Raw genomic sequence first — 27,786 nt, 5'->3', positions numbered from 1 at the left:
GGGGTGATATGATGAGTCTAAGGGCTATTGTTATTTCTTGGTGGTACAGTGGTTAGAGTGCAGTAGTACTGGAAGCTACTTCTGCTGATCACCAGCTGCCAGCAGTTTGGCAGATCGAATCTCAGTAGGCCCAAGGTTGACTCAGCCTTCCGTCCTTCCCAGGTGGGTCAAATGAGGACCCAGATTGTTGGGAGCAAGAGGCTGATTCTGTAAACTGCTTAGAGAGGGCTGGAAAAGCACTAGGAAGCGGTATATTAGTGTAAATTCAATTCAATTCAATTTATTAGATTTGTATGCCGCCCCTCTCCAAAGACTCGGGGTGGCTCACAACAGCAATAAAAACAATATAACAATGGAACAAATCTAATAATAAAAATTATATAAAAACCCCAACAATTAAAAACCGTACAACACATACATACCAAACATAAAACATAAGAAAGCCTGGGGGAGATGTCTTAGTTCCCCCATGCCTGGCGATATAGGTGGGTCTTGAGTAACTTGTGAAAGACAAGGAGGATGGGGGCCGTTCTAATCTCCGGGGGGAGTTGATTCCAGAGGGCCGGGGCCGCCACAGAGAAGGCCCTTCCCCTGGGGCCCGCCAAACGACATTGCTTAGTTGATGGGACCCGGAGATGCTATTGCAAATGCTATTGCTAAATGCTATTATTTGGAGACTGTGTTTAACCAATATGAGCCGCTGCATTCCTGGACTTTTAAAAATCAGATATTTTTTTTTTAAAATCACAACTTTTATCAACTTTTACATTCTTGGTGGATTGGAGCAGGGCTTGGGAAGTGACGAATAGACCTGGCATTGTCCCATCCCGACTGTTGGAAAAAGTTGCAAGATGTTTGTTTAAGAACTGGAAAAGTTGAGCCCAGCATCTCCAAGGCTGTTACAGTGTCGGTTGTAGTTATTTATCATCAACTGCTTTGAAACCTAGAAAAAAAAATCAGCCTGTGAATGTTTTTTTTTTTCCCCAGGAACCCTGACAATCTCACTTGGCATTTTTTTATCGGTGAACAGTCTGGGAATTATTTGGAAAAAAATATATGTAAATAATGTGCATAGAAAGGAAATTTATTCCCATGGAACTGTTGAAAATAGAGAAAAATTACAGATCCCACGTTATGTTTTTAGTAATTGCTCATAGGCATGTTGCATTGGTCAAGGGAGGGAGACACAACTTCTGGTGGCAAGCTGTTCCACTGGTTTGGTTGCTCTCCTCCATTCTACATTGTTTCTCTCCTTGTTTATGTTTCCAATTGTTGTCTTGCTTTGGAGAATAGTTTGCTCAAAGATTGGAAGATGCTCTTATTTATTTACTTACTTACTTACTTACTTACTTACTTACTTACTTACTTACTTACTTACTTATTGGATTTGTATGCCGCCCCTCTCCGAAGACTCGGGGTGGCTAACAGCAATAATAAGACAGCATATAATAATAATCCAATGCTAAAAACAATTAAAAACCCATTATAATAAAAACCAAACAGACATACAAACATACCATGCATAAAATTGTAACGGCCTAGGGGGAAAGGGTATCTCAATTCCTCCATGCCTGGCAGCAGAGGTGGGTTTTAAGCAGCTTACAAAAGGCAAGGAGGGTGGGGGCAATTCTAATCTCTGGGGGGAGTTGATTCCAGAGGGCCGGGGCCGCCACAGAGAAGGCTCTTCCCCTGGGTCCCGCCAAGTGGCATTGTTTAGTTGACGGGACCTGGAGAAGACCCACTCTGTGGGACCTAACTGGTCGCTGGGATTCGTGCAGCAGAAGGTTCATGTCTCTCCTAGTCCTACTTTTCATCCAAGCAGACGTGTCCAATTCCTGTAACTGTTCTTCTTCGTATGTTTTAGCCTCCAGCCCCCTAAAATATATCTGGTCTGTATCCGACTTGTTAAAAGCAGAGCATTATCATCTCTGCCTGCTATTTAAGTCAGACATTTCATTCTGGAGTCCCCGTTAGTTAGCTTTCTTTTGATGGAGGTACCAATTGTCCCTTCTTTGTGCCTGGCCATCTGGGGAGTTCTCATGCCCCCTTTGTTATGGGACGGGCACTGGGCCAAGTAGGCTATTTAAGCACCCAGAGAAAACTGACAGACTTGTGCGCTGTCTAAGCATTTACATCCTCAGATTAACCAAGTTGGAAGGGACCTTGTAGGCCATCTAGTCTACCCCCTTGCATAAGCAGGAGAGGCGACTTCCTTTCTGATCAATGGCAGTTCGATATCTTCTTGAAAGCCTCCTCCAACTTCTGAAGGTAACTTTTGACCCATGGGTAGATTGTTCCCACTGTCAGGAAATTTATCTCTGTTTCTAGGTTGAATCTCTCCTTGTTTAGTTTCCACCCATTGCTTGTTGTTCTACCCTCAGGTGCTTTGGAGAATAGTCGGACTCCTTCTTTATGGCAACTCCTGAGATACTGGAAGACGGCTATCCTGTCTCCCCTGGTCCTTCTTTTCATTAAACTAGACATGCCCAGTTCCTGCAGCCGTTCTTCAGAGGTTTTACCCTCCATTTATCCTCTGATCCTCTTTGTTGCTCTTCTCTGAACTCTTTCTAGAGTCTCAACATACTTATTTATAGTGTCTAATTCCTTCTATTTTCCAATGCTGAGCAAACACAATCCTCACTGCTTTTAAATATGTCCAATATTAAATATACACTTTGTTTATCCAATTTTTTTTCAGATGCTGTACCTCATTTTTTTTAAAAAAACTGTTGAGGTTTAAAGGATCTACATGTTTTCCTAAAATATATTCTAATCACACATTTATTTATCCACCCCACCCCCCTTTTTGCTACCAATACTACTTGAATACTCTCCAACCTGGAATTTATTTTATCAAGTGCTGGGGGTAAAGATTGGGAATATAATTTGCATTGTTGTTGTTTTTTAAAGTTTTATTTATTAGTTTTTCCAACTTTTAAAAATAATTGCACATGTATTTATGCCCCCCTCTTATTTTGCTACCAATGCTACTTGAATACTCTCCAACATGGAATTTATTTTATCAAGAACAGGAGTAAAGACTGGGAATATGATTTGCATTGTTGTTGTTTTTTATAAATAAATAAATAAATACCGGTAAATAAAGTTTTATTTATTAGTTTTTCCAACGTTAAAAGCTTCCCTTTAATTTAATAATATAGATCTATGCCTGTTTTTTTTATATTTTTTACGTTTCTTACATTACATCTATATAGTTATATACATTGTATTTCATGTTTATATATTTCTCATTTTTCATACGTCCTTTCACGTTTTATCACAGTACTTTGCTTTTATTTTCAATCCAATTATTCCAAATTCATAATATTCTGCATTACTTGTTCCCTCGATCTACACTGCCATCCTGTCCATTTCTGCGCGTGTGTAAATTTTACCTATGGTATTGCTTTCTGGCGGGATTGCTTTATTCTTCCACAATTGCGCATATGATATCCTTGCGGCCGTTAATAAATTTGCATTGTTAAGCAAACAAAATAATCCAGACAACCTGATGTTTATTAAGCCTTAAATAAATGTAAAAAAAAATTAAATTCACACACTTGGCAACTGACTGGTACTTATGCCAGTTGCGGTGTCACATTTGGAGCGATTTATATTTAGTTTGTACCTATTACGTGCTCTTTTGTTGTTGTTGTTGAAGGTGAAGTAGTCACTAACAGGAAGGTGCATGATCTTATAAACAATGCATGATCTTATAAACAATGTTTAAATGTTTAAATCAATTTGGAGGCCACGTCGTTGTAGATTGTCTAGCCATAGTATTTGAAGTCTGGGGGAGTAAGGTACAGTGGTACCTCCATTTAAGGACTTAATTTGTTCCCTGACCAGGTTCTTAAGTAGAAACGTTTGTAAGTAGAAGCAATTTTTCCCATAGGAATCAATGTCAAAGCAAATAATGTGTGCAAACCCCTTAGGAAAGAAATAAAAGCTTGGAATTTGGGTGGGAGGAGGAGGAGGAAGAAGAGGAGGAGGACAGTCGCTGCCAAAGGAAGAAGGGCAGGGGAATCAAAAAAATCCAAAGCTAAGACTTTTTTAAAAAAAAAGAGGGACTCAGAGGCGGCGAGGAGGAGCACGCACCTCCAATATACCTGGCGCAAGGCTGCCTCCCATACCCTGGCTGCTGCTGCTGCTGCCGCTCCCTGCTTCCTCTTCCTCCCCATGCTGAAGGGCTGCCCTCTCCTCTTGCTTGCTCGCTTTGTAGCTGATGCCTTTCCTTCGCTCTGGTGACTCCTCAGCTGCCCAGAGCGAAGGGAGCGTTTCTTTTCTCTGGGTTCTGGCAGAGGTTTATTCCCTCTCCAAGCGCCCAGAGAAAGGAAAACGCTCCGTTCACTCTAGGCTGCCAAATCCTCCTTACGTGCCACCGAAAGGCTCCTCTGGCAGTCCAGAAAAGCCAAGATGGCCAGGATTAAAGGGGGAATGGCAGGAAACTGGCCGGGCCTTTGTGCCACTCTCAAATTTCCTGGGAAAGTTTTCCGGGCTCGGGTTCTTAAGTAAAAAATGGTTCTTGAGAAGATGCAAAAAAAATCTTGATCACCTGGTTCTTGATCTAGAAGAGTTCTTAAGTAGAGACGTTCTTAGGTAGAGGCCCCACTGTAGTTTGTTTCAAGAGGAGGCGTGGAGGACTCCTCTTGTGAATTCCCAGAGACAGGGAGGATCTGCCATTAGTAAGGGTGGAAAACCTTTCAGAGGATCCACCCCCACTGGTCAGGGAAGGACTGGGGCTACCAGTGTGCCCTCCAAGGCCATGATAGGCAGGCGTGTGCCCAAATCTCGTGCCCATCGGTGTGAGATTTTGCTTCTGCACATGCACAGAAATCTTGTCTGAGGATGTTTGTGCAAAATAGATTTCGGTGATTTTCGCCAAATATTTTTGCTTCCGGTCCACAGTCCCAGTTGGAAAAATGGAGATGGACCCACGTCTCCATCTGTTCCACGTGGAAGCAAAGAAATCGCCTAAAATCGGCTAAAATCTCATGCACAGGATTTCGCTTCCTATGCATGCGCAAAAGCCAAATCATTGGTGGCACATTGGTAGCAGCATTATTATTATTATTATTATTATTATTATTATTATTATTATTATTATTATTATGACTTTTATGCCGCCCCTCTCCGAGGACTTGGGGTGGTTTACAAGACATAATAAAACAATATGAAACATCTTGGTTTTTTAAAATTAAATTTTATTTACATATATAGACAAATATACAAGGACAATGCAAACATAAAATAAAAAAAAACATAACAGGAAGTGGGCGAGTGCATGACAGGTCTGTATAGTAATATTAACTACGGTATATACATTCTCTATGGCCTATTGTAAATAACTTAATAACATGAATTGCTAATTATGGATAGTAGTTAAATTGACAAAAAAAGAAAAAAGAAAGAGTAATAGTCTTAATTATTATAAATATCTTCATCTCCTTTATACAATTAAGGTAAAGTTCTTTTGCATGTTAATAATTTAGGGGTTGGTTTTTTTGGCGGATTAGGTCTTTTTTCAAGCCAACGATAAAATAAATCCCAGCAATTATAAAATAGAGATTCATCATTGTTTCTTAATTCTACTGTTAATTTAACCACTTCTGCACAATGTATAATTTTCTCCAGTATTTGCTCTTCATTATGAAACATCTTCATCCGATTCATTAAATTTAAGCTTGTATATGTATGAATATAGAGCAAAAAATAAAATAAATAAATAAATTCATATCTGTCAGGGCTTACGCTTGTGCCCTCTTCTTCTTCCTCCTCCTCCGGGCTCCTTCCCTGGCCTCTCTTGGGTCTCTTTGTCTCTCTCTCTCTCTGTTCCTAAGAGATTAAAATAAATGTATTTTTAGAGCCAAAAAATGAAAGAAATAATAAATCAACATTTTCCTTCTCCGCATTTCCTGTCCCGGCCTCAGTCTCCTTTTGATTTTCCTCCCCCCTCCCCCCTCCCGTCCTCTTTCTTCTTCAACAAAAAACCCCCACTTGGCTAAATTTAGATGGTTTCACCTCCAGGGCAGAACACGCTGCAGCCTTTCGACGCAGCACCAAGCGAGCCTCAAAAATGGGCTTGTTGGTTTTTGCAAACCTCACTTGCCATTAACAACAACGGAGTTGGAAGGGGCCTTGGAGGTCTTCTAGCCCAACCCCCTGCTTGGGCAGGAAGCCCTCCACCACTTCAGGCAGAGGGTGATCCAACATCTTCCAGTGTTGGAGCATTCACAACTTCTGGAGGCAACTTCTGTTCCACTGATCAATTGTTCCAACTGTCAGGGAATTCCTCCTTAGTTCTAAGTCGCTTCTCTCCTTGTTTAGTTTCCACCCATTGCTTCTTGTTCCACCCTCAGGTGCCTTGGAGAATAGGTTGAGTCTCTCTTCTTTGTGCTTTTCCAGCCCTCTCCAAGCGGTTCACAGAATCAGCCTCTTGCCCCCAACAATCTGGATCCTCATTTGACCCACCTTGGGAGGGAGGGAGGGAGGGAAGAAGGATGGAAGGAAGGAAGGGGTTGGAAGGAAGGATGGATGGATGGAAGGATGGATGGAAGGAAGGAAGGAAGGGGTTGGAAGGAAGGAAGGAAGGAAGGAAGGATGGAAGGAAAGAAGGCAGGATGGATGGATGGAAGGAAGGATGGATGGATGGAAGAAAGGAAGGATGGAAGGAAGGGGTTGGAAGGAAGGAAGGAAGGCAGGATGGATGGATGGAAGGAAGGAAGGATGGATGGAAGAAAGGATGGAAGGAAGGAAGGGATTGGAAGGAAGGAAGGAAGGATGGATGGAATGAAGGAAGGGGTTGGAAGGAAGGAAAGAAGGCAGAATGGATGGAAGGAAGGAAGGATGGAAGGAAGGAAGGAAGGTAGGGGTTGGAAGGAAGGAAGAATGGAAGAAAGGAAGGAAGGAAGGAAGGGGTTGGAAGGAAGGATGGATGGATGGAAGGATGGATGGAAGGAAGGAAGGAAGGGGTTGGAAGGAAGGAAGGATGGAAGGAAGGAAGGAAGGAAGGTAGGGGTTGGAAGGAAGGAAGAATGGCAGAAAGGAAGGAAGGAAGGAAGGGGTTGGAAGGATGGATGGAAGGAAGGATGGAAGGAAAGAAGGCAGATGGATGGATGGAAGGAAGGATGGATGGATGGAAAGAAAGGAAGGATGAAGGAAGGGGTTGGAAGGAAGGAAGGAAGGCAGGATGGATGGATGGAAGGAAGGAAGGATGGATGGAAGAAAGGATGGAAGGAAGGAAGGGATTGGAAGGAAGGAAGGAAGATGGATGGAATGAAGGAAGGGGTTGGAAGGAAGGAAAGAAGGCAGAATGGATGGAAGGAAGGAAGGATGAAGGAAGGAAGGAAGGATGGTAGGGGTTGGAAGGAAGGAAGAATGGAGAGAAAGGAAGGAAGGAAGGAAGGGGTTGAAGGATGGATGGAAGGAAAGAAGGCAGGATGGATGGATGGAAGGAAGGATGGATGGAAGAAAGGAAGGATGGAAGGAAGGGGTTGGAAGGAAGGAAGGAAGGCAGGATGGATGGATGGAAGGAAGGAAGGATGGATGAAGAAAGGATGGAAGGAAGGAAGGGATTGGAAGGAAGCAGGATGGATGGAACAAAGGAAGGGGTTGGAAGGAAGGAAAAGAAGGCAGAATGGATGGAAGGAAGGAAGGAAGGGTGGATGGAAGGAAGGAAGGAAGGAAGGAAGGAAATAGCAATAGCATTTAGACTTATCTACCGCTCCATAGGACTTTTGGCAGCCCTTTCTAAGTGATTTACAGAATCCGCAGTATATTTCCCCTACAATTCCACCTAGGAAGGACGAATGGCTGAGTCAACCTGAAATTTGTTTTTTTTGGGGTTTTTTGTTTGGTGAGATTCCTGGTTAGCAGCTTGTTTGTCTCCTGGTCTGTGCAACTTTTAAAGTCGATAGAGGGAGGAACCGTTTTCTGTTTGAGCCACGGCCGTATTGAAGGGGGGGGGGATCACTTTTTGTCTGCGTAAGAAAAGTCTGCATGTTTTAAACTTAACCGTGCAGCTCTAAAGAGACCGGTGGCAACGCATCGAATTCCGGCGGAAGAACCGTACAATAGTTGCATTGTGCCATTTGGGTAGGGAATCACTTAATTAGGTGGGAGGTAGGCTTGGAAGTGGAACTGCAAAGTTTTCTTGACTCACCTTTGTAAATAACGTTCATAAATTGGACAGAGTTCACCGGAGCCCTTGATAAAAAGATTGTTTTTCCTTTTGCTTTCAATTCTGCAGTTTATGTGAGTTGACTAAGGTGACGCCGATTAATCTTCCCATGAACTCTTGAGGTCTTTTGATGGAGCTTCGCAGTCTGGGCTGTAGCCACAGATGGTGTCTTTGAGTCTCTGCAGGGCCTTTATCCGCGAGGTTGCAACACGGAACAATGCTGCCTTTGTTCAGGGTTTTTTCCCCCTTTGAAGCGAATGCCTCAATCGAGAACTTCTTGGGCCGTTGGGTTTAGCCGATTTCTCCCTTCTCTTTTCCCCCCCAATAAATTTTATTAATTTTCATAAAATAGACAAAACTGACAAACATACATTTAACAGAGAAATGGGGGTTGCATCTTCCCCGCTTATTCTAGAAGTAAAATTTCAATACAGAAAAAAAGAATACATTAAAAACACTTTAAATCAACTCATTGCTTTAAATGAAAAGAAGAAATTTGTTTCACCTTATATAGTAAGTCTTCTAACATGACTTTTAAATCATATCCCTACTTATACAATTCTCTTATTCTTTTTACTTTTAGTTTTTCTTCTTATTTATCATATATACGACTTGTTCCATATCTCATAAAATTCTGTTTCCTCTTGGTCTTTTAACCGTCTTGTCATCATATCCATTTCAGCGCAGTCTAATATTTTCTTAATAATCTCTTTTTTGGGAACGTTTTCCCTTTCCAATTTTGCGCATATACTATGCTGGCCGCTGTCAAAATATGAATGACTAGGTGTAGAATTTATTTCTTATATTTCCTGATTAGTTATGCCCAGTAAATAAATTTCCGGGGTTTTTTCTATCTCCTGTCTTACTATTTCTTTTATTATTCTTTCTATCATTTTCCAATAAAGCTTAACGTTTACTACGATTTCTCCCTTCTCTTAATTGTGACAGAAGTTCTTGTAGCCCAGGTGTTAGGTCAGAGTTGCTTATTTCTTCAGTCAGACAGCAAAAAGAAAATTATGGATCGATGTTTCTATGTGTCTATATACATGTGCACCCCATCATTCATCTGGAGCTGAGCACAGAGCTCGATTTTCGCATACCACACCATAGTGTGACATGTACTGGTAGGAACCCATAACTGGTTGTCACCCAAGTAAAAAATGTGCACCAAACTGGGCTCCAGGACAGTCAGAATAAAGCTACATAGCATCCACCGCATCTCATTTTAATAATTTTTAAAAAGACTAACAAAGGGATTTAACTGGTTTTACCCCTTTGTTATGCGTCACTTCTCCAACTCAAGTTTCCACACCTCAAGCTTTATCTTTCTATTTGGATGCTTATCTTTTAATGACTTTGGCCCTCTTGCAATTTCTTCCCAGAGGAGAACATTTGCTTGCATTGAGATGATTTCTTTCCAACATAATATATTTATTGTCCTCCAGTTCTCTCCCAAATTCTTAAAATGCCCCTGATCCCAGAGAGAGAAAGAGAAATATACTGCTCAAAAAAAATAAAGGGAACACTCAAATAACACATCCTACACAGAAACTTAGAAGATTGACGCAGAAAAAGACCTCATGGTCCATCTAGTCTGGCCTTATACTAGATCTGAATGAATGAAATATCCTCACTGAATACTTTGTTCTGTAAAAAGTTGAATGTGCAGAACAGCAGGTGAAATTGACGGTCAATCAGTGTTGCTTCCTAAGTGGACAGTTGGATTTCACCAAAGTTGATTTACTTGGAATTATATTGTGTTTTAAATGTCCCTTTATTTTTTTGAGCAAATGAATTTTAGGGACATCCACATTCCTTTCTTTTAATCCTAGGGTTCTCTTTTAATTATAATATTTTTATTTTTTTCCACTTTAAAACGAAACGTTATATGAATACAAACAGTACAACAATGCTTATCATGAAACATATATAAATAACATTTTTTCTTTTTTATATAAAAGGAGTAAGAAAAAAACATCTTATACGCCCAACATTTTACCTTATCAAACTCGTATTCTAAAAATTATATATGTTTAAACTAGTATTGATATCTAAGTGTTGTGTTATATCATTATTTAGTGCTACCACCATTTCTTTTCTTCATCATCTGGATTCTAATATGTGTCTCTCAATTCTCTCATCTCAGTTTGAAATAATTATTTATTTTAACTTACGGTAAATATATTTTAACTTTCCATCCATCCCTTCGCATCCTCTTAATCCTTAAATTTCAGAGTCAATCTATTCCTCTCTGCACCATCCATAACTTTTTCTCAAGACTTCCCTTTCAGTTGGTACCGTTCACTTTACAATTTTGTGCATATGCTATTCTCGCAGCTGTTACCATATGTATAACTAAGTATATTTCTTCTCTATTAAAATTTTCTAGTAAAATTCCCAGAGGGCATATTTCAGGTTTTAATCCAATGAGTCTTTCTCAAAATCCTCTGGATCCAATGTTGAGTTTGTTTCCAATATTTCTGTGCTTCTAAACAAAACCACCACATGGAATCCTAGGGTTTGAAACGCCTGTCTTCCCACAACGTCCGAACCTGAAAGGTTTGCAACCGTATTACAATCACATTCTAGTGTAGCAGGCTGTTCTCACCCACCCAGTGTGTTCCTTAGAGTCTTGAATGAGAATTATATTTCATATTTCTTTCCTTCCCTTCCTTCCTTCCAGCTAGTTTTTTTAAAAGAAAACAGGATGCGCTGCTGAAAGGAATGACATATATTTTCTAAATAAGATATTATTGTTTGCAACATCGAATGCAGCAGCATGACCCTTACAGCACGGTTCTTGTCCTTTGAACAAGAAGCACATTCCATGCTTGGCATGATTAGGAAGGGAATGGAAGTAGGTCGGCAGGTGTTGTTTTGCCTCTGTACAAATCGATGGTGAGACCACACTTGGAGTCCTGTGTCCAGTTCTGGTCACCGCACCTCAAGAGGGATAGAATGGAGCTGGAAAAGGTGCCAAAAAGGACCACAAGAACGATCAAGGAAATGGAGCCTCTCCCTTAGGATACCAGGTTGCAACGCCTTGGTCTCTTCAGCCTTGAAAGACGGTGTTGAAGGGGGGGACCTTGACCGAAGGGTATAAAATCATGCATGGTGGATAAAGGAAAATTATTTTCTCTATCACACAAATACTAGGACGAGGGTCCCTCCCTAAAGCTCATAGGTGACAAAATGAGGACAATAAAGGGAGATATTTCTTCACCCAGAGGGTCCTTGGCTGATGGGATTCCCTTCCAGAAGAGGTCGTGACAGCTGTCAGCCTGGATAGCTTCAAGGCAGCATTAGACAGATTCATGGATGCCAAGTGTATCATAGGTGGTGATTGAAACGGATGTCCAAGTGCTGCCTCTATGTTGGTTGAGGCAGGCAGGGTTCCCTTAGGGCCCATTTGTTGGGGGTCAAGGGAAAGGGAGGGTCTTGACTTCTCCTTCTGCTCAGGATTCCCATGGACAATTGGGGGACCATTGTATGTGACACAGAGTGGTGGACTCGATGGGCTTTGGCCTGATTCAGCAGGGCTCTTCTTAGGTTCTTATGTTGAAATAGGTATCACCGAATCCCCAATTTCTCTTTCCCTGCATGAATAAAAGGGAAGGACCTGCCTAGAAAAACCCCACACCATTGAATGTCTTTAAGTGGCAGGAAATCCTCCATCAACAGAGGTACAACCCCATCCGAAGGCTGATTGACTCTTGTTGAAAGTACTAACATGACAATCTGTCTGGTTGTTTGCTGAACTGCAGCTGTTTTGATGGGAAGGATTAGAAACAGATCAGTGTCAATCAACAGCAAGGAGAAAATGTCCCTGGGATGCTGGTTAGATGAATGTTATGTGAATGTTAGGCTTTCTTGTCTGTTGGTTCCCAACTTTAGTCCAGGATAACATTTGGATGCAAAAACAAAGATTCTCTCTAAATCCTAATTGCTGTGATTATATGCTGCTCAAAAAATAAAATAAAATAAAATAAAGGGAACACTTAAACAACACAATATAACTCCAAATAAATCAAAGTTCTGTGCAATCAACCTGTCCGCTTAGGAAGCAACACTGATGGACAATCAATTTCACATCCAACTTTGTTCAGAACAAAGGATTCAGTGAGAATATTTCATCCATTCAGATCTAGGGTGGGTTCTTTGAGCGTTCCCTTTATTTTTTGAGCAGTGTATGTTGTATGAGGTAGTAGTATTTTTTCTCATTTTTTGGTCTATTATGCCTAGCAGGGAGATCTCAGGCTTTAACTTTAAAGTTCTCATTTAATAATTTCGGTAATCCACGTTTTAACTTTATTCCAGATTTTCTATATTCGGGGACATGTCCTCCACATATGGAAGAAAGTTCCATTCTCATTTCTGTCGTTCTGTTTTGTTTTGGGGTTTTGGAGGCAATTTGTAAAATAATATCTTTGCAAATAATATTTGCAATAATGTTTCAAACCTTCTGCTGTGCATTGCAGCACATGAATAATACTTTGGCCTGGCTGACCAGAAAATATGCAAACCCCGTTTCTATATTTGAAGCATCGCGAATCAGCTTTTTTTCTAAGAGCTTCCGGTCGAAGAAGAGAGCAAGCTGCGGGTGATTTTATTTTTTTCATTTAAACCCCCCCCTCCTCTAAGAGCTTTGCTAGTCATGGCGGAAGCTCCCCAGAAAATCCAACTTTACTTGTTGTTTTCGTCTGCTGCCAAATATTCTGCTTGAGCCGGCCAATTTCCTTCAATTTCGCAGCTGATGCAATACGACAACAGACCATAATTTTTGATGCAGTTAACCACAGAGTACTGGGAAGGCACACCATTGTTGTGAGGTTGTATAACAACAACTCCGCAACTCCGATCAATACTCGCTTCACCCTGGATGCCGTAAGCAGCTCCCCGAGTGATTCTCATTAAAAGACCAATAAAAGGAAACACAGCTAGGGAGCCGGAAGCAATAAAAACCAAAAAATTATTATTTTTTATTTATGTACCTGATTAGATTTATGAACTGCCCAACTCCTAATAAAAAATAAAATAAAACACGCTTTAAAACCCCATTAATTAAAACATTTATATTAAATGTTTATTTTATCTGTAATTTTAAAAAAGCCTAAATTTACTGGTCTCTGCAGGGAGCGTGAAGTTTATTAATGTCTACTGTTTCTTTACAGGAAGCTTATATTTCAGACAATAAAATTACTTGCCTTAAAATTGATATGTTTTTATCAGCGGAAATTCTAGGTGGTCTTCGACTTACAATAATAATTCATTTAGTGGCCGTTCAAAGTTACACCGACAAAAGTGACTTAGGTTGTAGAGACTAGAAAATCAAAAGAGCGTTTTACAAAGTGATAAATATAGGTTATCCCTTGGTATACAACCAGTCCATTTAGTGACCGTTTGAAGTTACAACGGCGCTGGCTCGATGACAATTTTTCACATTTTACGACTGTTTGCAGGGTGGTCACGTGACCAAAATTCAGGAGCTTGGTATCTGACACGTACTTATCACTTAACAACCATGGGAATGTTTGCATATTTGCCGATGACTCTAAAGTGTGCAATAGGGTTGATATTCCTGGAGGCGTCTGTAATATGGCAAATGATTTAGCTTTACTAGATAAGTGGTCAAAGCAATGGAAACTGCAGTTTAATGTTTCCTAATGTAAAATAATGCACTTGGGGAAAAGGAATCCTCAATCTGAGTATTGTATTGTCAGTTCTGTGTCAGCAAAAACTTCAGAAGAGAAGGATTTAGGGGTCGTGATTTCTAACTGTCTCAAATTGGGTGAGAAGTGTGGTCGGGCGGTAGGAAAAGAAAGTAGGATGCTTGGCTGCATAGCTAGAGGTATCACAAGCAGGATGAGGGGAGATTGTGATCCCACTATATAGAGAGCTGGTGAGACCCCATTTGGAATAATACTGTGTCCAGTTCTGGAGACCTCACCTACAAAAAGATCTTGATAAAATTGAATTGGTTCCAAAGACGGGCTACAAGAATGGTGGAAGGTCTTAAGCATAAAACGTATCAGGAAAGACTTCATGAACTCAACCTGTAGAGTCTGGAGGACAGAAGGAAAAGGGGGGACAGGATCAAAACATTTAAATACGTTAAAGGGTTAAATAAGGTTCAGGAGGGAAGTGTTTTTAATAGGAAAGTGAACACAAGAACAAGGGGGCACAATCTGAAGTTAGTTGGGGGAAAGATCAAAGGCAACATGAGAAAATATTATTTTACTGAAAGAGGAGTAGATGCTTGGAACAAACTTCCAGCAGACATGGTTGGTAAATCCACAGTGACTGAATTTAAACATGCCTGGGATAAATATAGATCCATCCTAAGATAAAATACAGGAAATAATATAAGGGCAGACTAGATGGACCAGGAGGTCTTTTTCTGCGGTCAATCTTCTATGTTTCTACGTTACTAACGTTTAACAACTGCACCAATTCTCTTAGCAACTACAGCGAGAAAGGTTGTAAATATACTCCCCAAATGGTTCACTCAGCACAAAAGAAATCTTGGGGCTCGATTGCAGTGATAAGTGGAGAAATTAGAACAAGTGAAATCCATGTTTTTAATTCAACGGAGTCTATTAATGTAGTTTCAATTTGAGAACATCTGGCTATTTTATCCTCCTCTGTTTGAAGATGCTGCTGGGCTTTGCATATTGTTACGGCCAAACTTGATGATTCCCATAAGGAACATCCGTGGATGGATTTCATGGGGGCTTTCCAAAATTGTTTGCTTTCTCGTTTGGAGGATTTAAAATAATTGCTGCAGAGCTGAAGTTTACTTGGGTAAAAAAAAAAATATTTTTTTCTCTCCACCTAACAACATACAAAAATAATATAGCTTTTATTCTTATCACAATAAAATAGTCTCCAATTACTAAGTCTTATATATTCCAGATACAAATTTTTAAATCCCATCTATTCAATTTTGGTATCAAATCCTTCCTTCCTTCCTTCCTTCCTTCCTTCCTTCCTTCCTTCCTTCCTTCCTTCCTTCCAAACACTCCCGTATTCTTTCTAATTTTGTCACCCAGATGGGTCAAAATTATCCTCTAATTAAATTCACCATTGATATCCCTTGAAATATTAATACAAAAAATAAAAAGTTCTGTGCATGCGCAGAAGCCAAATCTCACTCCGATGCACCCGCCCGCCGGTCCCCTGGAGTCCCCATTTTCACTACCGGAACACCATCTCCCCCCCCACCCCATCTAGGTAGGAACCTAATACTGGTTGTATGTCAAAAAGTAACCACTAAGTTACCATTTTTATAAAACATTCTTTGGCTTCCACAGTCTCTACAACCTTCTTAGCATGAAAACAATGTTTTATTTTTTTTTAAAAAAATAGTTTTATTTATTTATTATTCATTCATTCATTTATTCATTCATTTCATTCATTCGATTTTATAAATGCCACCCTTCTCCTTAGACTCAGGTTGGCTTACAACATTTTAGCAATAACACAGCCAGCCTATTGTCCCCCAACAATCCGGGTCCTCCTTTGACCCACCTCGGAAGGAGGGAAGACTGAGTCAACCTTGAGCCGGTGGTGAGATTTGAACCACTGACCTACAGATCTAGCATTCAGCTTTAGTGGCCTCCAGTACTGCACTCTAACCACTGTGCCACCTCGGCTCATAATAAGTTTATTGGTATATAAACTTAAAAAAATAAAGTACAAAATAGGAAGAAGAAAAGGGAAAAAGAACCCACAAAAAAGACCTACAGAAGAATGAAAAGAAAAAAAATAACATGATAATTGCATCCAGAACAACCTTTTAATTTTAATCGCAGAAAAACTGCCTGCAGATTTGAAGATACTCAGGTGGCATTTGGTAATCAGGGATGAAGTTCAATAGGTTTTGTTTTTCCTTCCCAGTCGGTAATGCTTGAAATAAAACTAAATTTTAAAAAAAATAAAAATAAAACCATGCTGAGCACAAAGTTGCTGTTATTGTACTGGAAACGTTGCTGCCACAAATAGCATTTCTAGCCCAAAGGGGGAGAAATGAATCCGAGGGAAGGCTTCCACTCAGTAGAAAACCTCCAGAAGTTTATTTACTTATTTATTATTATTATTTAGATTTGTATGCCGCCCCTCTCCGCAGAATAATAATAATAATAATAATAATAATAATAATAATAATAATAATAATAATAATAATAATACATTTCTCTTTCCAATGGGATCAATCATCTCTAAGAAGAGAGTTCTCAATTAGGTAATTCAGAATAAACATTATGAAAGTTTTCTCTCTTTTTTTGGAAGTTGCTTTTCGTTGCTCTCATTTTTCCTTCCACAGATGCCCTTAATTTCAAATTTATTCATTTTATTTTTCTTGATTGATTGATTGATTGATTGATTAGATTTGTATGTAACCCCTCTCTGTGGACAGGGTTTGAATAACACCAGTTCAGCTGGTGTTTGAATAACTCAAGTCAAAATCAAAATAATTTTCCTGTATTGTGACTGATTAAACCTTTTTCTGCAGAACAACATTGTTTATTTATTTAAAAACTGAAGGAAAACGCTGTGTTTAAATGCATAAAGTTTAACTGCAGTTTAATTCTCTATCTATCTATCTATCTATCATTCTATCCATCTAGTTATTTATTTTTATTTGTTTTGTGAAATACATATTGGTGGTGTGTAAAGATACAACAGCGTTTATATACATGATACTAGTAAGAGAGAGAAACATTAGGACAGGGGACGGAAGGCACGCTGGTGCACTTATGCACGCCCCTTACTGACCTCTTAGGAATCGGGAGAGGTCAACTGTAGATAGTCTAAGGGTCAAATTTTGGGGGTTAAGGGATGATACTACAGAGTCAGGTAGTGAGTTCCATACATCAACTACTCGGGTTACTAAAGTCGTATATCCTGCAGTCGAGTTTGGAGTGGTTTACATTAAGTTTGTATCTGTTGTGTGCTCATGTGTTATTGTGGTTGAAGCTGAAGTAGTTGTTGACAGAAGGACGTAGCAGGTGATTTTATGGGCTGTGCTTAGGTCATGTTTAAGGTGACATAGTTCTAAGATTTCGAAACCTAGGATTGTATGTCTAGTTGCGTAGGGGATTCTATTGTGAGTGGAGGAGTGGAGGGCTCTTCTAGTAAAGTATCTCTGGATGATTTCTAGAGTGTTGATGTCCGAAATGCGGTGGGGGTTCCAGACAGATGAGCTGTATTCAAGGATTGGCTAAAGTTTTGTATACTGTGGCTAGTAATGTGAGATTACTGGAGCAGAAGCTACGTAGGATTAGATTAACAACTCTTGAAGTCTTTTTGGCGATGTTGTTGCAGTGGGCTTTGGCACTTTGGTTGTTTGATATGAGTCTTCCAAGGTCTTTTATGCAGTGAGGGTCGTCTGCAAGGTCTTGCTGTTCAGCTTGTATTTGGTGTTCTGATTCTTTTGGCCAATGGCCACAGAGCCTTTGTTGGTTGAGATTTGGAGTTGCCAGATGTTGGACCATCCCGACACAGAGTCAAGGTCTCTTGGGAGAGCAGCTGTGTTATCGGTGGGTTATTCAGTTCTTCTACTGGGTCATTGCTTCGTGTCTACACTCTCTTGGTTTCTTATGTAACCGGTTACTCATGAGTGTGTAGTAGTCGATGTATTTGGCATCAGTAGTGGCTTGCTACCGGTACGGTAAAGGACAGTGCACTGCTAGCGATTGCTACACTGCGCGCACAGCTTTGGTTAGTTTATGCTCGCACGCACACCAGCATGTTTTTCCTTCTGCGCATGGGCAGGAAGCAAAAATTCATGAGTGGCGTGTGCACAAAAATTCAGTGATTTTTTTCCCCTTCCACACATGGATGTGCGTCTCCTCGCGAAGTTTTGCTGACATGTATGCGGGCATGCATGAGACCTGAAGCTGCGCATTCACTACTGTTGTGTCGTCCTTTATTGTACTGGTAGCAACCCGCCATAGGTTCCATAAGTAGTGCCATAGTTTCGCCATCGCTGCGCTAGTGCTATTCGTTTTTTTCATTACAATAGACCTTGGAGTTGCTTCTCTCCTGGATTAGTTTCCACCCATTGCTGCCTGTCTTGACTTCTCGGTGCTTTGGAGAATAATTTGACCCCCCCCTCTTTTTTGTGGCAGCCCCTCAAATACTCAAACACTCCTATTGTGCTACCCCTAGTGGGTGATGGGCTCCTACGGGTACGGTCAGATACGCAGAAATGTTAGAAATTTTTTGATTTTTTTTCTTTTTTCACCTTCTGGGCTCTGGGTATTTTTTTTCCTATCACAGTAAATTAGGTTGAATGTGTATAATTGTGCATGCGTGTGTGTGTACATACACATGTAGTTTATATAGTAGATAATGTCTATTTTTGTGTACCTGTGTGTGATACGTATGTACACCTATGGCATCTATACATAGAATTAAAGAGTATATTTTGGATGTTCAATCATAGTAAATAGATGGGGAAATTGTTTCTCTTTGAGGCGAGGAGGCCAGGCACCCTAACCCAACCCTTGGCGTGAGTGACGTCAAGTTGGCCACCTTTAAGCCAGTCACATGACCTTTAAGCCATCTCCCAGTCACATGATCGTCAAGCCACTCCCACCTGGTCACATGGCTGGCAAGACACACCCACAAAATAAGCCACGCCCACAGTGCGGTAGTAAAAATATTTCCAGCCCTCCACTGCCCCTAATTTTTATTTTCTTTAGACTAGTTTTTAATCAAGTTTGAGGAGAGTTATGAGTTTTTGTTCCAGCGTTTTGTAACTTCCACGGCCACAGATCAGCGTTAATTTATTCCTAGGCATCAGGGAGCAACAAAATGGTTGACATATTTGATATATCAGTATTTATTATTTACCTTCAAGATCTACTGAAGCCAGCAGGAGGTTAATCGAAGATGACAACCTGCGTTTGACAGGATTCAGAGAGGGCTTGAAGAAATTTGAATCTCTCCATCTTTTTGCGTTTTCTTCGACCCTTAATTTTTGCTTTTTGTATTTTTGTGGGTTTTATTTTTAAAGGGAAAAAAATTTCATATGTGCAAGAGAGAGAGGCCGTCTCATGATGGGGCACAATTTGGGGACTATTTGTAATCGTGATGGAGAGTTGGGGGCAGGCGAAATGTGTACTTCTTCCAGGGTGGGGCGTAACAGAAGATAATTGAGAAGCACTGGCCTAAAGGCAGCAAAGAAACATAGAAACATAGAAACATAGAAGCCGTCAGACTTCTATGTTTCTATGTTTCTATGTTTCTAAAGTACTGTATTTTTCAGAGTATAAGACACATCGGAATATAAGACGCACCTTAGTTTTGGGGAGGAGAATAGGGAAAAGAATCTGCTTGCCAGGTATTCATCTGGTTAGTGTCCTTAGTCTGGTCAGCTTCAGCACTTTATTTTATCCCCTAGTTAAGGGCCTAAATATATATATATATATATTTATATATTCTGAGAGAGTAACAATTAAAGAGCTTGCAAGCCAGTAAGAGCTGGGAACATCCTTAGAACCTGGAAAGAAACATTCTGAGCAAGTAGAGCAATGGAAAAAACCCTGCAAAGACTCAGGGCTTGTAAAACATTCTTTGCAGAGAGTGACAATGAAAGAGCTTGCAAGCGGGTTAGAGCTGGGAACATCATTAGCACCTAGTTAGGGCTGGAAAGAAACATCTGAAGCAAGTAAAACAATATTAAAAAACCCTACAAAGACTTAGGGTTTGAAAAATATTATTTGCAGAGAGTAACAATGAAAGAACTTGCAAGGAAGGAGCTAGGAGCATAGTTAGCACCTGGTTAGGGCTGGAAAGAAACTTATTCGGAGCAAGTTGGAGCAATGAAAAGAACCCTGCAAGGACTTAGGGCTTGGAAAACATTCTTCACAGAGGGTAACAATGAAAGAGCCTGCAAGGGAAGAGCTGAGAAGATTGTTAGCAGCTAGTTAGAGCTGGGGAAAAAAGCTACATTCAGAGTATACCACACACCCCAATTATCAGCCTCTTTTAGAGAGGAAAAAGGTGCGTCTTATACACCCAAAATACGGCATGTCTCGCCTTAATGAACTTGCCACCCTGAGCTGCGGGTGAAAACCTCACTGGAGGCTTCCAAGAAAAGATCAGCCCATCGTTCATCTGGGATGGTATAAGGACTCCTGCCTCAAGCAGGGGGGTTGGACTAGAAGACCTCTAGGTTCCCTCCCAGCCCTAGGATTCTTATCATCCTTTGATCGGGATCTTATATGTCTCTGATTTTGCCATTGCTCCCTGGGCTTTAACCCTGTTAAAATAATTAGCAATTAGTACACCCCATCTGTCCCTTTGATTTTCTAGGCTTGGCCTGGGGCTGACCAGTTAATTGGCGTGTGTGTGTGTGTGTGTGTGTGTGTGTGTGTGTGTGTGTGTATTCCTTCAGTGCCACTGAAACAAAGATATTCAGAATTAAGATGTTACAGTGTTTTAGCATATCTGCGTCATTGTTCATATTGCTGGTGCTTTTTTTGTAGGGTTCAAATGAGTCAAGATGACAGCTGTGGGAATTATGAACCTAGTTGACAAATATTCAAGGCGTTAAGAGGCCTCAGGTTGTGTCATGCCACAGTTGCCATCTTGCCTGGTTTAAACCCCACTATTCCTAATCAAAGTTTCTGGACTGGGTCAGTTTTGTAAGAATCGATTCAAGCATCCCATGAATACTATTAAGACTCTGTCCATAATGGTTGAGTTGACAATATATTCGCTGCAGGTGCTTCAGACTGCCACAAGAGGGAGCTAAAGCGCATAGCTTAATTCTCTGAGTTACCTCTCTGTTTCTCTTTGTCTGACTACTTACTGTTAGGTTTGCGCTGCAATCTCTCTGTATCATAGTCGTGTATTACAGCCGCTCCGAGTCTCCGGAGTGGGGCAGCATACAAATCTAATAAATAATAATAATAATAATAATAATAATAATAATAATAATAATTTTCTCTGCAATCTCTCTGTATTGTAGCTATGTATTACATCTAAAATGTGTTTAGGCTTATTACCTTTGTTTATAGATTATGACAAAGACAACTGGTAAGAAAAACCATATACAGTGGTACCTTGTGATACGAGCTGCTCCACATGCAAGTATTCCAAGTTACGAGCCGCAACGCTAGTGAAATTTCTGTTCGACACCTGAGCTCAAATTCGGGATATGAGCTGAGCTTCCACTAGATGGCGCAAGAATCTCCTTGCTTCCGGTTATCTCGGTGTGAAAAACAAAGTCTAAAGGCATTCGTTCGAGATACGAGTTGATCGACTTACGAGCTCGGGTCTGGAACGAATTAAACTCGTATGTCGAGGTACCACTGTACTTGGTAATATTTGGATTGTCATTCTGACTTATTATGTGCATGACTTTAGACTCTTTACCTGAGTGTTATTTCTCAAAGTAAACTTCAATTCAAGTTAGCGTATCTGTGTGGGGCTAATCTAAACGTTTCTCTGTGTGTTCACAACCTTGATAAACAAGGATTAAAGATGTGTTTTTTACATAGTGAGTTGTAACAGATATTTTTATCTATTCTCTGGATTGATCTAAACAATAATAACTTCTTTTTTTTCTGTACAACGAAGACTTCTACCTTGAGCGGAGCGATTGTAGCTCCTTTTTATGTTATATATTTTTGTTTGTAATGTTTGTCTTTTGAAAAATAATAAAAATATTTAAAAATAAAAAGATAAACAAGGATTACAGCACCTCTTTGATGCTCATTAAAGCAGCTTAACCAAAGTCACAGCTGCTTTCAAAGGAACATCATGAGTTTTTTTAAAAAAAATATTTTTTATATAAGTCAATTAAAAGCAGCCACAACTTTTTTCGGGATAATGTGAGAAAAGCTAGAGAAAAGGCAGGGACTTGAATGAAAAGTGGGGAGAAATCCGACTGGTTGCAAAGTTTCAGCCCTCTCTTTCCAATTCGGTCTGGATGCAAGGCAGAAGGTGGAAAGTGTGTTTTGTCGCTTGGTTTCAATTGTGGATGCCCCAGTTGTGATTCTTTTAAAAACTGTAATTTCGGTGGTCGGCCTCTTTGGTCTTCAGGCAAACAGGATGTGGTCTGTTGCAAATGGCTTTCTCATCAGAGCAGCGACAGAGTATCCTCAACAAATGTTTTATGTCAAGGTCTTGTAATGCAGTTTGCTTCCATTGTCTTTATGGTCTTGGAGGGAATTCTGGGATCCGTATTTTACTACCAGGATGGCACAAATTCACCAAATGGTTCAAATTAGGATTTCCCTTATCATTCTGACTGCATTCGACTTATATCAGTGGTCTCTTGACCTGGGGGTCAGGACCCCTTTAGGTTGAACAATCGTTTCACAGGGGTCGTCTAAGACCTTCATGGTGTTAGGGACTAAAGCTTCTATTCTGGCGCCTTGGAACATATTTTTACAATCCGACCAATCAGGCGTTGACAGTGGGGGCGTCCCACTGCCCTTCCAGCCAATCAGCTTTAAGCTCTGTTGGGATTCCCTTGGGTCCCATTTGTTGGGGGTCAAGGGAAAGGGAGGGTCTTGCCTTCTCCTTCTGCTCAAGATCCCCATGGACAGTTGGGGGTTCCACTGCGGGACACAGAATGCTGGGCTTGATGGGCTTTGGCCTGATTCAGTGGGGCTCTTCTTAGGTTCTTATGTTCTCCATCACTGGAGGTTTTAAAGGAGAAATTGGACCACCGTTTGCCCGGAATGGTATAAGGCCTCTTGCTTGGGTGGGCAGGGGGGTTGGACTAGATGACCGACCGGGTCCCTTCCCAACTCTGTGATTCTGTTAAAATGTCTCCCGTTTCTTCCTTTGGCATCTCAGGCATCCGACCTCCGATCATGAACGGCCCCATGCATCCGCGTCCCCTGGTTGCGCTTCTCGATGGCCGGGACTGTACGGTCGAAATGCCGATCCTGAAGGACGTGGCCACTGTGGCCTTCTGCGATGCGCAGTCCACCCAGGAGATTCACGAAAAGGTGAGTGCGCAGACGGCTCTGAACAGGCGACGGCATCTTTCAACCTCCGCGCAGGACTTTGGTTTTTACTAACGGGAGGATTTGGTTTTCTGATGTTGCGGGAAGTTCTGAAATGAAACGGAAGGAGTGGGTTGTGACCCATATGGGTAGAGAGCCGGGGTGGCGCAGCAGGTAGAGTGCTGTACTGCAGGCCACTGAAGCTGACTGTAGATCTGTAGGTCAGCGGTTCAAATCTCATCACCGGCTCAAGGTTGACTCAGCCTTCCATCCTTCCGAGGTGGGTAAAATGAGGAACCAGATTGTGGGAGCAAGAGGCCGGCTTCGTTAAATAAAAAGTGGGGTTTCCCAGCAAAGGGAGGCTCAGGGGAATCCCAGCAACGCAAGAACGAGCGCTTCGGCTGGCAACGGAAGTCCGGAGGTGCGGATTCCCAGTGGCGCAAGGCAAAAGGGCTGACGTTTGGGATGGGGTTGAACACATGATTTGCTTTTACATTGATTCCTATGGGGAAAATTGCTTCGTCTTACAAACTTTTCTACTTACGAACCTGGTCACGGAACGAATTAAGTTCGTAAGATGAGGTATCACTGTACTTTATAATATGTAAATAGATATATTGCTCTTGAGTTAAAATGGTATATAGAAATTATGCCCCCAATTTGGTGGATGGGTGTGAATGCTGTTTGGCGATGGGCACTTTGAGCATTGAGCACATTGTTATGTGTTGTGTGGATTATTATTATTATTATTATTATTATTATTATTATTTATTAGATTTGTATGCCGCCCCTCTCTGAAGACTCGGGGCGGCTCACAGCAATAATACAAACAATATTATAGTAGAACAAATCTAATACTGTATTAAAAAACATATAAAACCCTATCATTATTTAAAAAACCAAACAACACATGTTTAATGATTATATTTATTTATTGATTGATTGATTGATTGATTGATTGATTGGATTTGTATGCTGCCCCATTCTGGAGACTCAGGGCGGCTATTATAAAAATCAATTACAAAAATTTACTTTTTTTAAAAAAAGAGAAACACCTGTAGCAGGAGAATCATAATCCGTGAAAGGAAAATGGGACCTTAAATGGTTTAATAGCAGCGAGGAAAAGGACAAAACCCCTGAACAAAAATTAGATCTTCCAAACAGCGGAGCTGACGTGAGTGACCTTTGATTCAGACCGTAAATACCTGAAAGAGCTTTGGACGAGAGGGGCTCTCAATCAAAGAGATCCTGCCAGGTGCTTCCGACCGCTCACAAGCACACTTAGTAGGGGTAATAAGTTTGACATTTCTCCAGAAAAAGGTCAGACGCGAAACAATTTACAAAAACAACACCGGTTTCTTTAGCAGGGAAAATGTTTCTGAGCGATGGTGAATTGCACTCGGTATAGAAACATAGAAGTCAGACGGCAGAAAAAGACCTCCTGGTCCATCTTGTCTGCCCTTAGACTATTTCCTGTATGGATCGATGTTTATCCCAGGCATGTTTACATTCAATTCCTGTGGATTTACCAACCACGTCTGCTGGAAGTTTGTTCCAAGCATCTACTCCTCTTTCCGTAAAATAATATTTTCTCATGTTGCTTCTGATCTTTCCCCCAACTAACTTCAGATTGTGTCCCCTTGTTCTTGTCTTCACTTTCCTATTGAAAACACTTCCCTCCTGGACCTTATTTAACCCTGTAACATGTTTAAATGTTTCGATCCTGTCCCCCCTTTTCCTTCTGTCCTCCAGACTAGACAGATGGAGTTCATGAAGTCTTTCCTGATCGGTTTGATGCTTTTAACTCTGTTGTTATTATACCCATATACAAGTGTGTTTGTATGTGTGTGTTTGTGTGTATGTACACCCACCCACACCTCAAATTTTGCTTATTGTCAGAAACACAGCGCCTCTCCTTCCACCACAGTAGTTTCAAACTTGACATGCAAATTTATTTCCCCCTCCCTTTTTTTGGGCTACCTGCAATGGGCTCTGCCAAAGGTTGACTTTTAAAAATGGCAATTCCAGTTCCTGCCTTATAAAATTGGAAGATTAGTCCCCCCCCCCCCCCAAAAAAAAGGAGTTGCTTCCCAGGCATGACTTTGCTACCCAGCCCCTCCCAAAAGACAATTCACCTCCACAGCAGCGGCCAGAACAAAAGAAATCCTGATGAGTCACGCGCACAATTTGTTGTTCTTTGGCAAAAGACAACTTTTCTCCCTGTGGCTGCAGGAAGAGGAGGTGGCGTGCAGCAAACAGGTCTAACCCGCCAATGTAGACATGCCTTCGCAACACAGCACACTCTGGAGAGCACAACAGGGCACGAGCAGAGTACACACTACGCACCTAAGAGGCGGCAGTCAAACTGGCGGAAATATTTTGCTGCCAAAAAAGCCCACACAGTTCTAGGCTGCATCAACAGAGGGATGGAATCAAGATCACATGAAGGGTTAATACCACTTTATAAGGCCTTGGTAAGGCCACACTTGGAATACTGCATTCAGTTTTGGCCACCACGATGAAAAAAAGGATGTTGAGACTCTAGAAAGAGCAATAAAGAAGATTAGGGGCCTGGTGGCTAAAACGTATGAAGAACAGTTGCAGGAACTGGGCATGGATCATTTAATGAAAAGAAGGACCAGGGGAGACAGGATAGCAGCCTTCCAATATCTCAGGGGTTGACCCAAGGAAGAGGGAGTCAACGTATTTTCCAAAGCACCTGAGGGTAGGACAAGAAGCAATGGGTGGAAACTAAACAAGGAGAGAAGCTACGTAGAACTAATTTCCTGACAGTGAGAACAATTAACCAGTGGAACAGAAGTTGCCTCCAGAAGTTGTGAATGCTCCAACACTGGAAGTTTTAAAGAAGATGTTGGATAACCGTCTGTCTGAAGTAGTGTAGGGTTTCCTGCCTAAGCAAGGGGGTTGGACTAGAAGACCTCCAAGGGGATTCTAAATTAAAGTCAATAAAAATTACATTCAGGTAGAACTTCTCCTAAGAGCCTTGCACAACATACACAGATAAACATGCCTTATCACCACTGGGCCACCTTCTACACAATGAGTAGGATCCAACAAAGGCAACGGACTTTGTTTTTCCTTTAAGATATTTCACTTTTTACCGAAGAAACTTCTTTACTACTTACTACCACCATCACTACTACTAATACTACTCCTCCTCTTCTTTTCATCATCCAACATGCCCAACATTTGTGCGCCATGGGTGCCCAAGATTTTTCTCGCCAATTGCTGAGTTTTGAATTTTGGGGCTGAAGGAGAATGGGGATGGTGCCACTGCCTTGATTGATGTTTGCTCTCTGGAGCATGGGGATCGGCCCAAGTGTCATCTCCTGTCACTCTACAGTTGAGAAAAGTCTCTCCTTCAATCTAGAAACGGTCAAGAAATTCTTGGGCGGTCCTTACTCTGTCAATTTTATGCACTTCAGGCAGCATCTTGGCTGTCAAAGATTAGTTAAACCCTAGGTGATATTCCATTGTCTTACCCTATAAGATAAAAGAAGAATGTAAGCATATTAAGCCATAGGGAGTAAACTGCAACCTGATTGGGCCAGAGGATTATAAGATATAAAGCACCTTTACAATGGGTGTGGTTTGTTGGTGGTTTGTTAGTGGTTGTTAGTTGGCTGGCTGAAGCAGTTTGAGCGTGAGTAGTAAGTTAAGTATTGAGCTAGAGCTGTAGTGTTTGATACAGAGGAATACAGATATTGATACAGATATTTTGCTTGTACTGAAGAGTAAAACTGTTTTGTACTGTTTTTCTACAAAAGAGTGTTCGTTATTTCTCAGCACTGGTTTATTTATTTATTCATTCATTCATTTATTGGATTTGTATGCCGCCCCTCTCCGTAGACTCGGGGCGGCTAACAACAATGATAAAAACAGCATGTAACAATCCAATCCAATACTAAAAATAACTAAAAAAACCTTATTATAAAAACCAAACATACATACAGACATACCATGCAAAAAATGTAAAGGCCTAGGGGGAAAGAATATCTCAGTTCCCCCATGCCTGACAGCAGTTTTAAGAAGTTTACAAAAGGCGAGGAGGGTGGGGGCAATTGTAATCTCTAGGGGGAGTTGGTTCCAAAGGACCGGGGCCGCCACAGAGAAGGCTCTTCCCCTGGGTCCCGCCAAGCGACATTGTTTAGTCGACGGGACCCGGAGAAGGCCAACTCTGTGGGACCTAACTGGTCGCTGGGATTCGTGCAGCAGAAGGCGGTCCCTGAGATAATCCTGAATTGTCACACTATGAATTCTGGTATCTGGTATCTAGACAAGGTCTGCTGTGTTTCTCAGTATATCCGGACACAGCGTTCAGGCCCTTTTGGACTTTGCCAGAGAGGAACGTTCAAAAGCAAAACCCACTTCATCTGAAAGGACACAACAGATGTGAAGTTGCTTACACAGAGCAGCCAGAGGCAAAACATCTGTTTTGTTTAGAAGATGAAACCTTCAGTGGTACCGATAACACGCTTGGTCTTAGCCAAGGGGCCAAGAAATGAACCGAAAAACCAGTTACAACAGCTGCTTAGAGCTGGACCCTTATGGGTTTTGTCATCTTCCTTCTCACAACATCACTGCCTTGGTTGTCGATAATCTGCTAAATAAGTTGAGTCT

General features: G+C 41.1%; 1 protein-coding gene across 5 annotated transcripts in view; it reads left to right on the top strand.

Annotated features, from left to right (window-relative positions):
- The window catches only part of CTBP1 (C-terminal binding protein 1), a 66,378-nt gene that overhangs the window by 17,480 nt on the left and 21,112 nt on the right, over positions 1–27,786 (top strand). For all 5 annotated transcript variants that reach the window (XM_070751430.1, XM_070751431.1, XM_070751434.1 and 2 more), the window contains one exon: positions 22,994–23,148. In XM_070751430.1, the coding sequence (XP_070607531.1) occupies positions 22,994–23,148 (155 nt within the window). The remainder of the gene's footprint in view (positions 1–22,993; positions 23,149–27,786) is intronic.

Source organism: Erythrolamprus reginae, chromosome 4 (assembly GCF_031021105.1).
Source record: "Erythrolamprus reginae isolate rEryReg1 chromosome 4, rEryReg1.hap1, whole genome shotgun sequence".
Lineage (NCBI taxonomy): Eukaryota > Metazoa > Chordata > Lepidosauria > Squamata > Dipsadidae > Erythrolamprus > Erythrolamprus reginae.
Note: the sequence above shows the minus strand (reverse complement) of the source record. Positions and strands in the feature narration are given on the sequence as shown.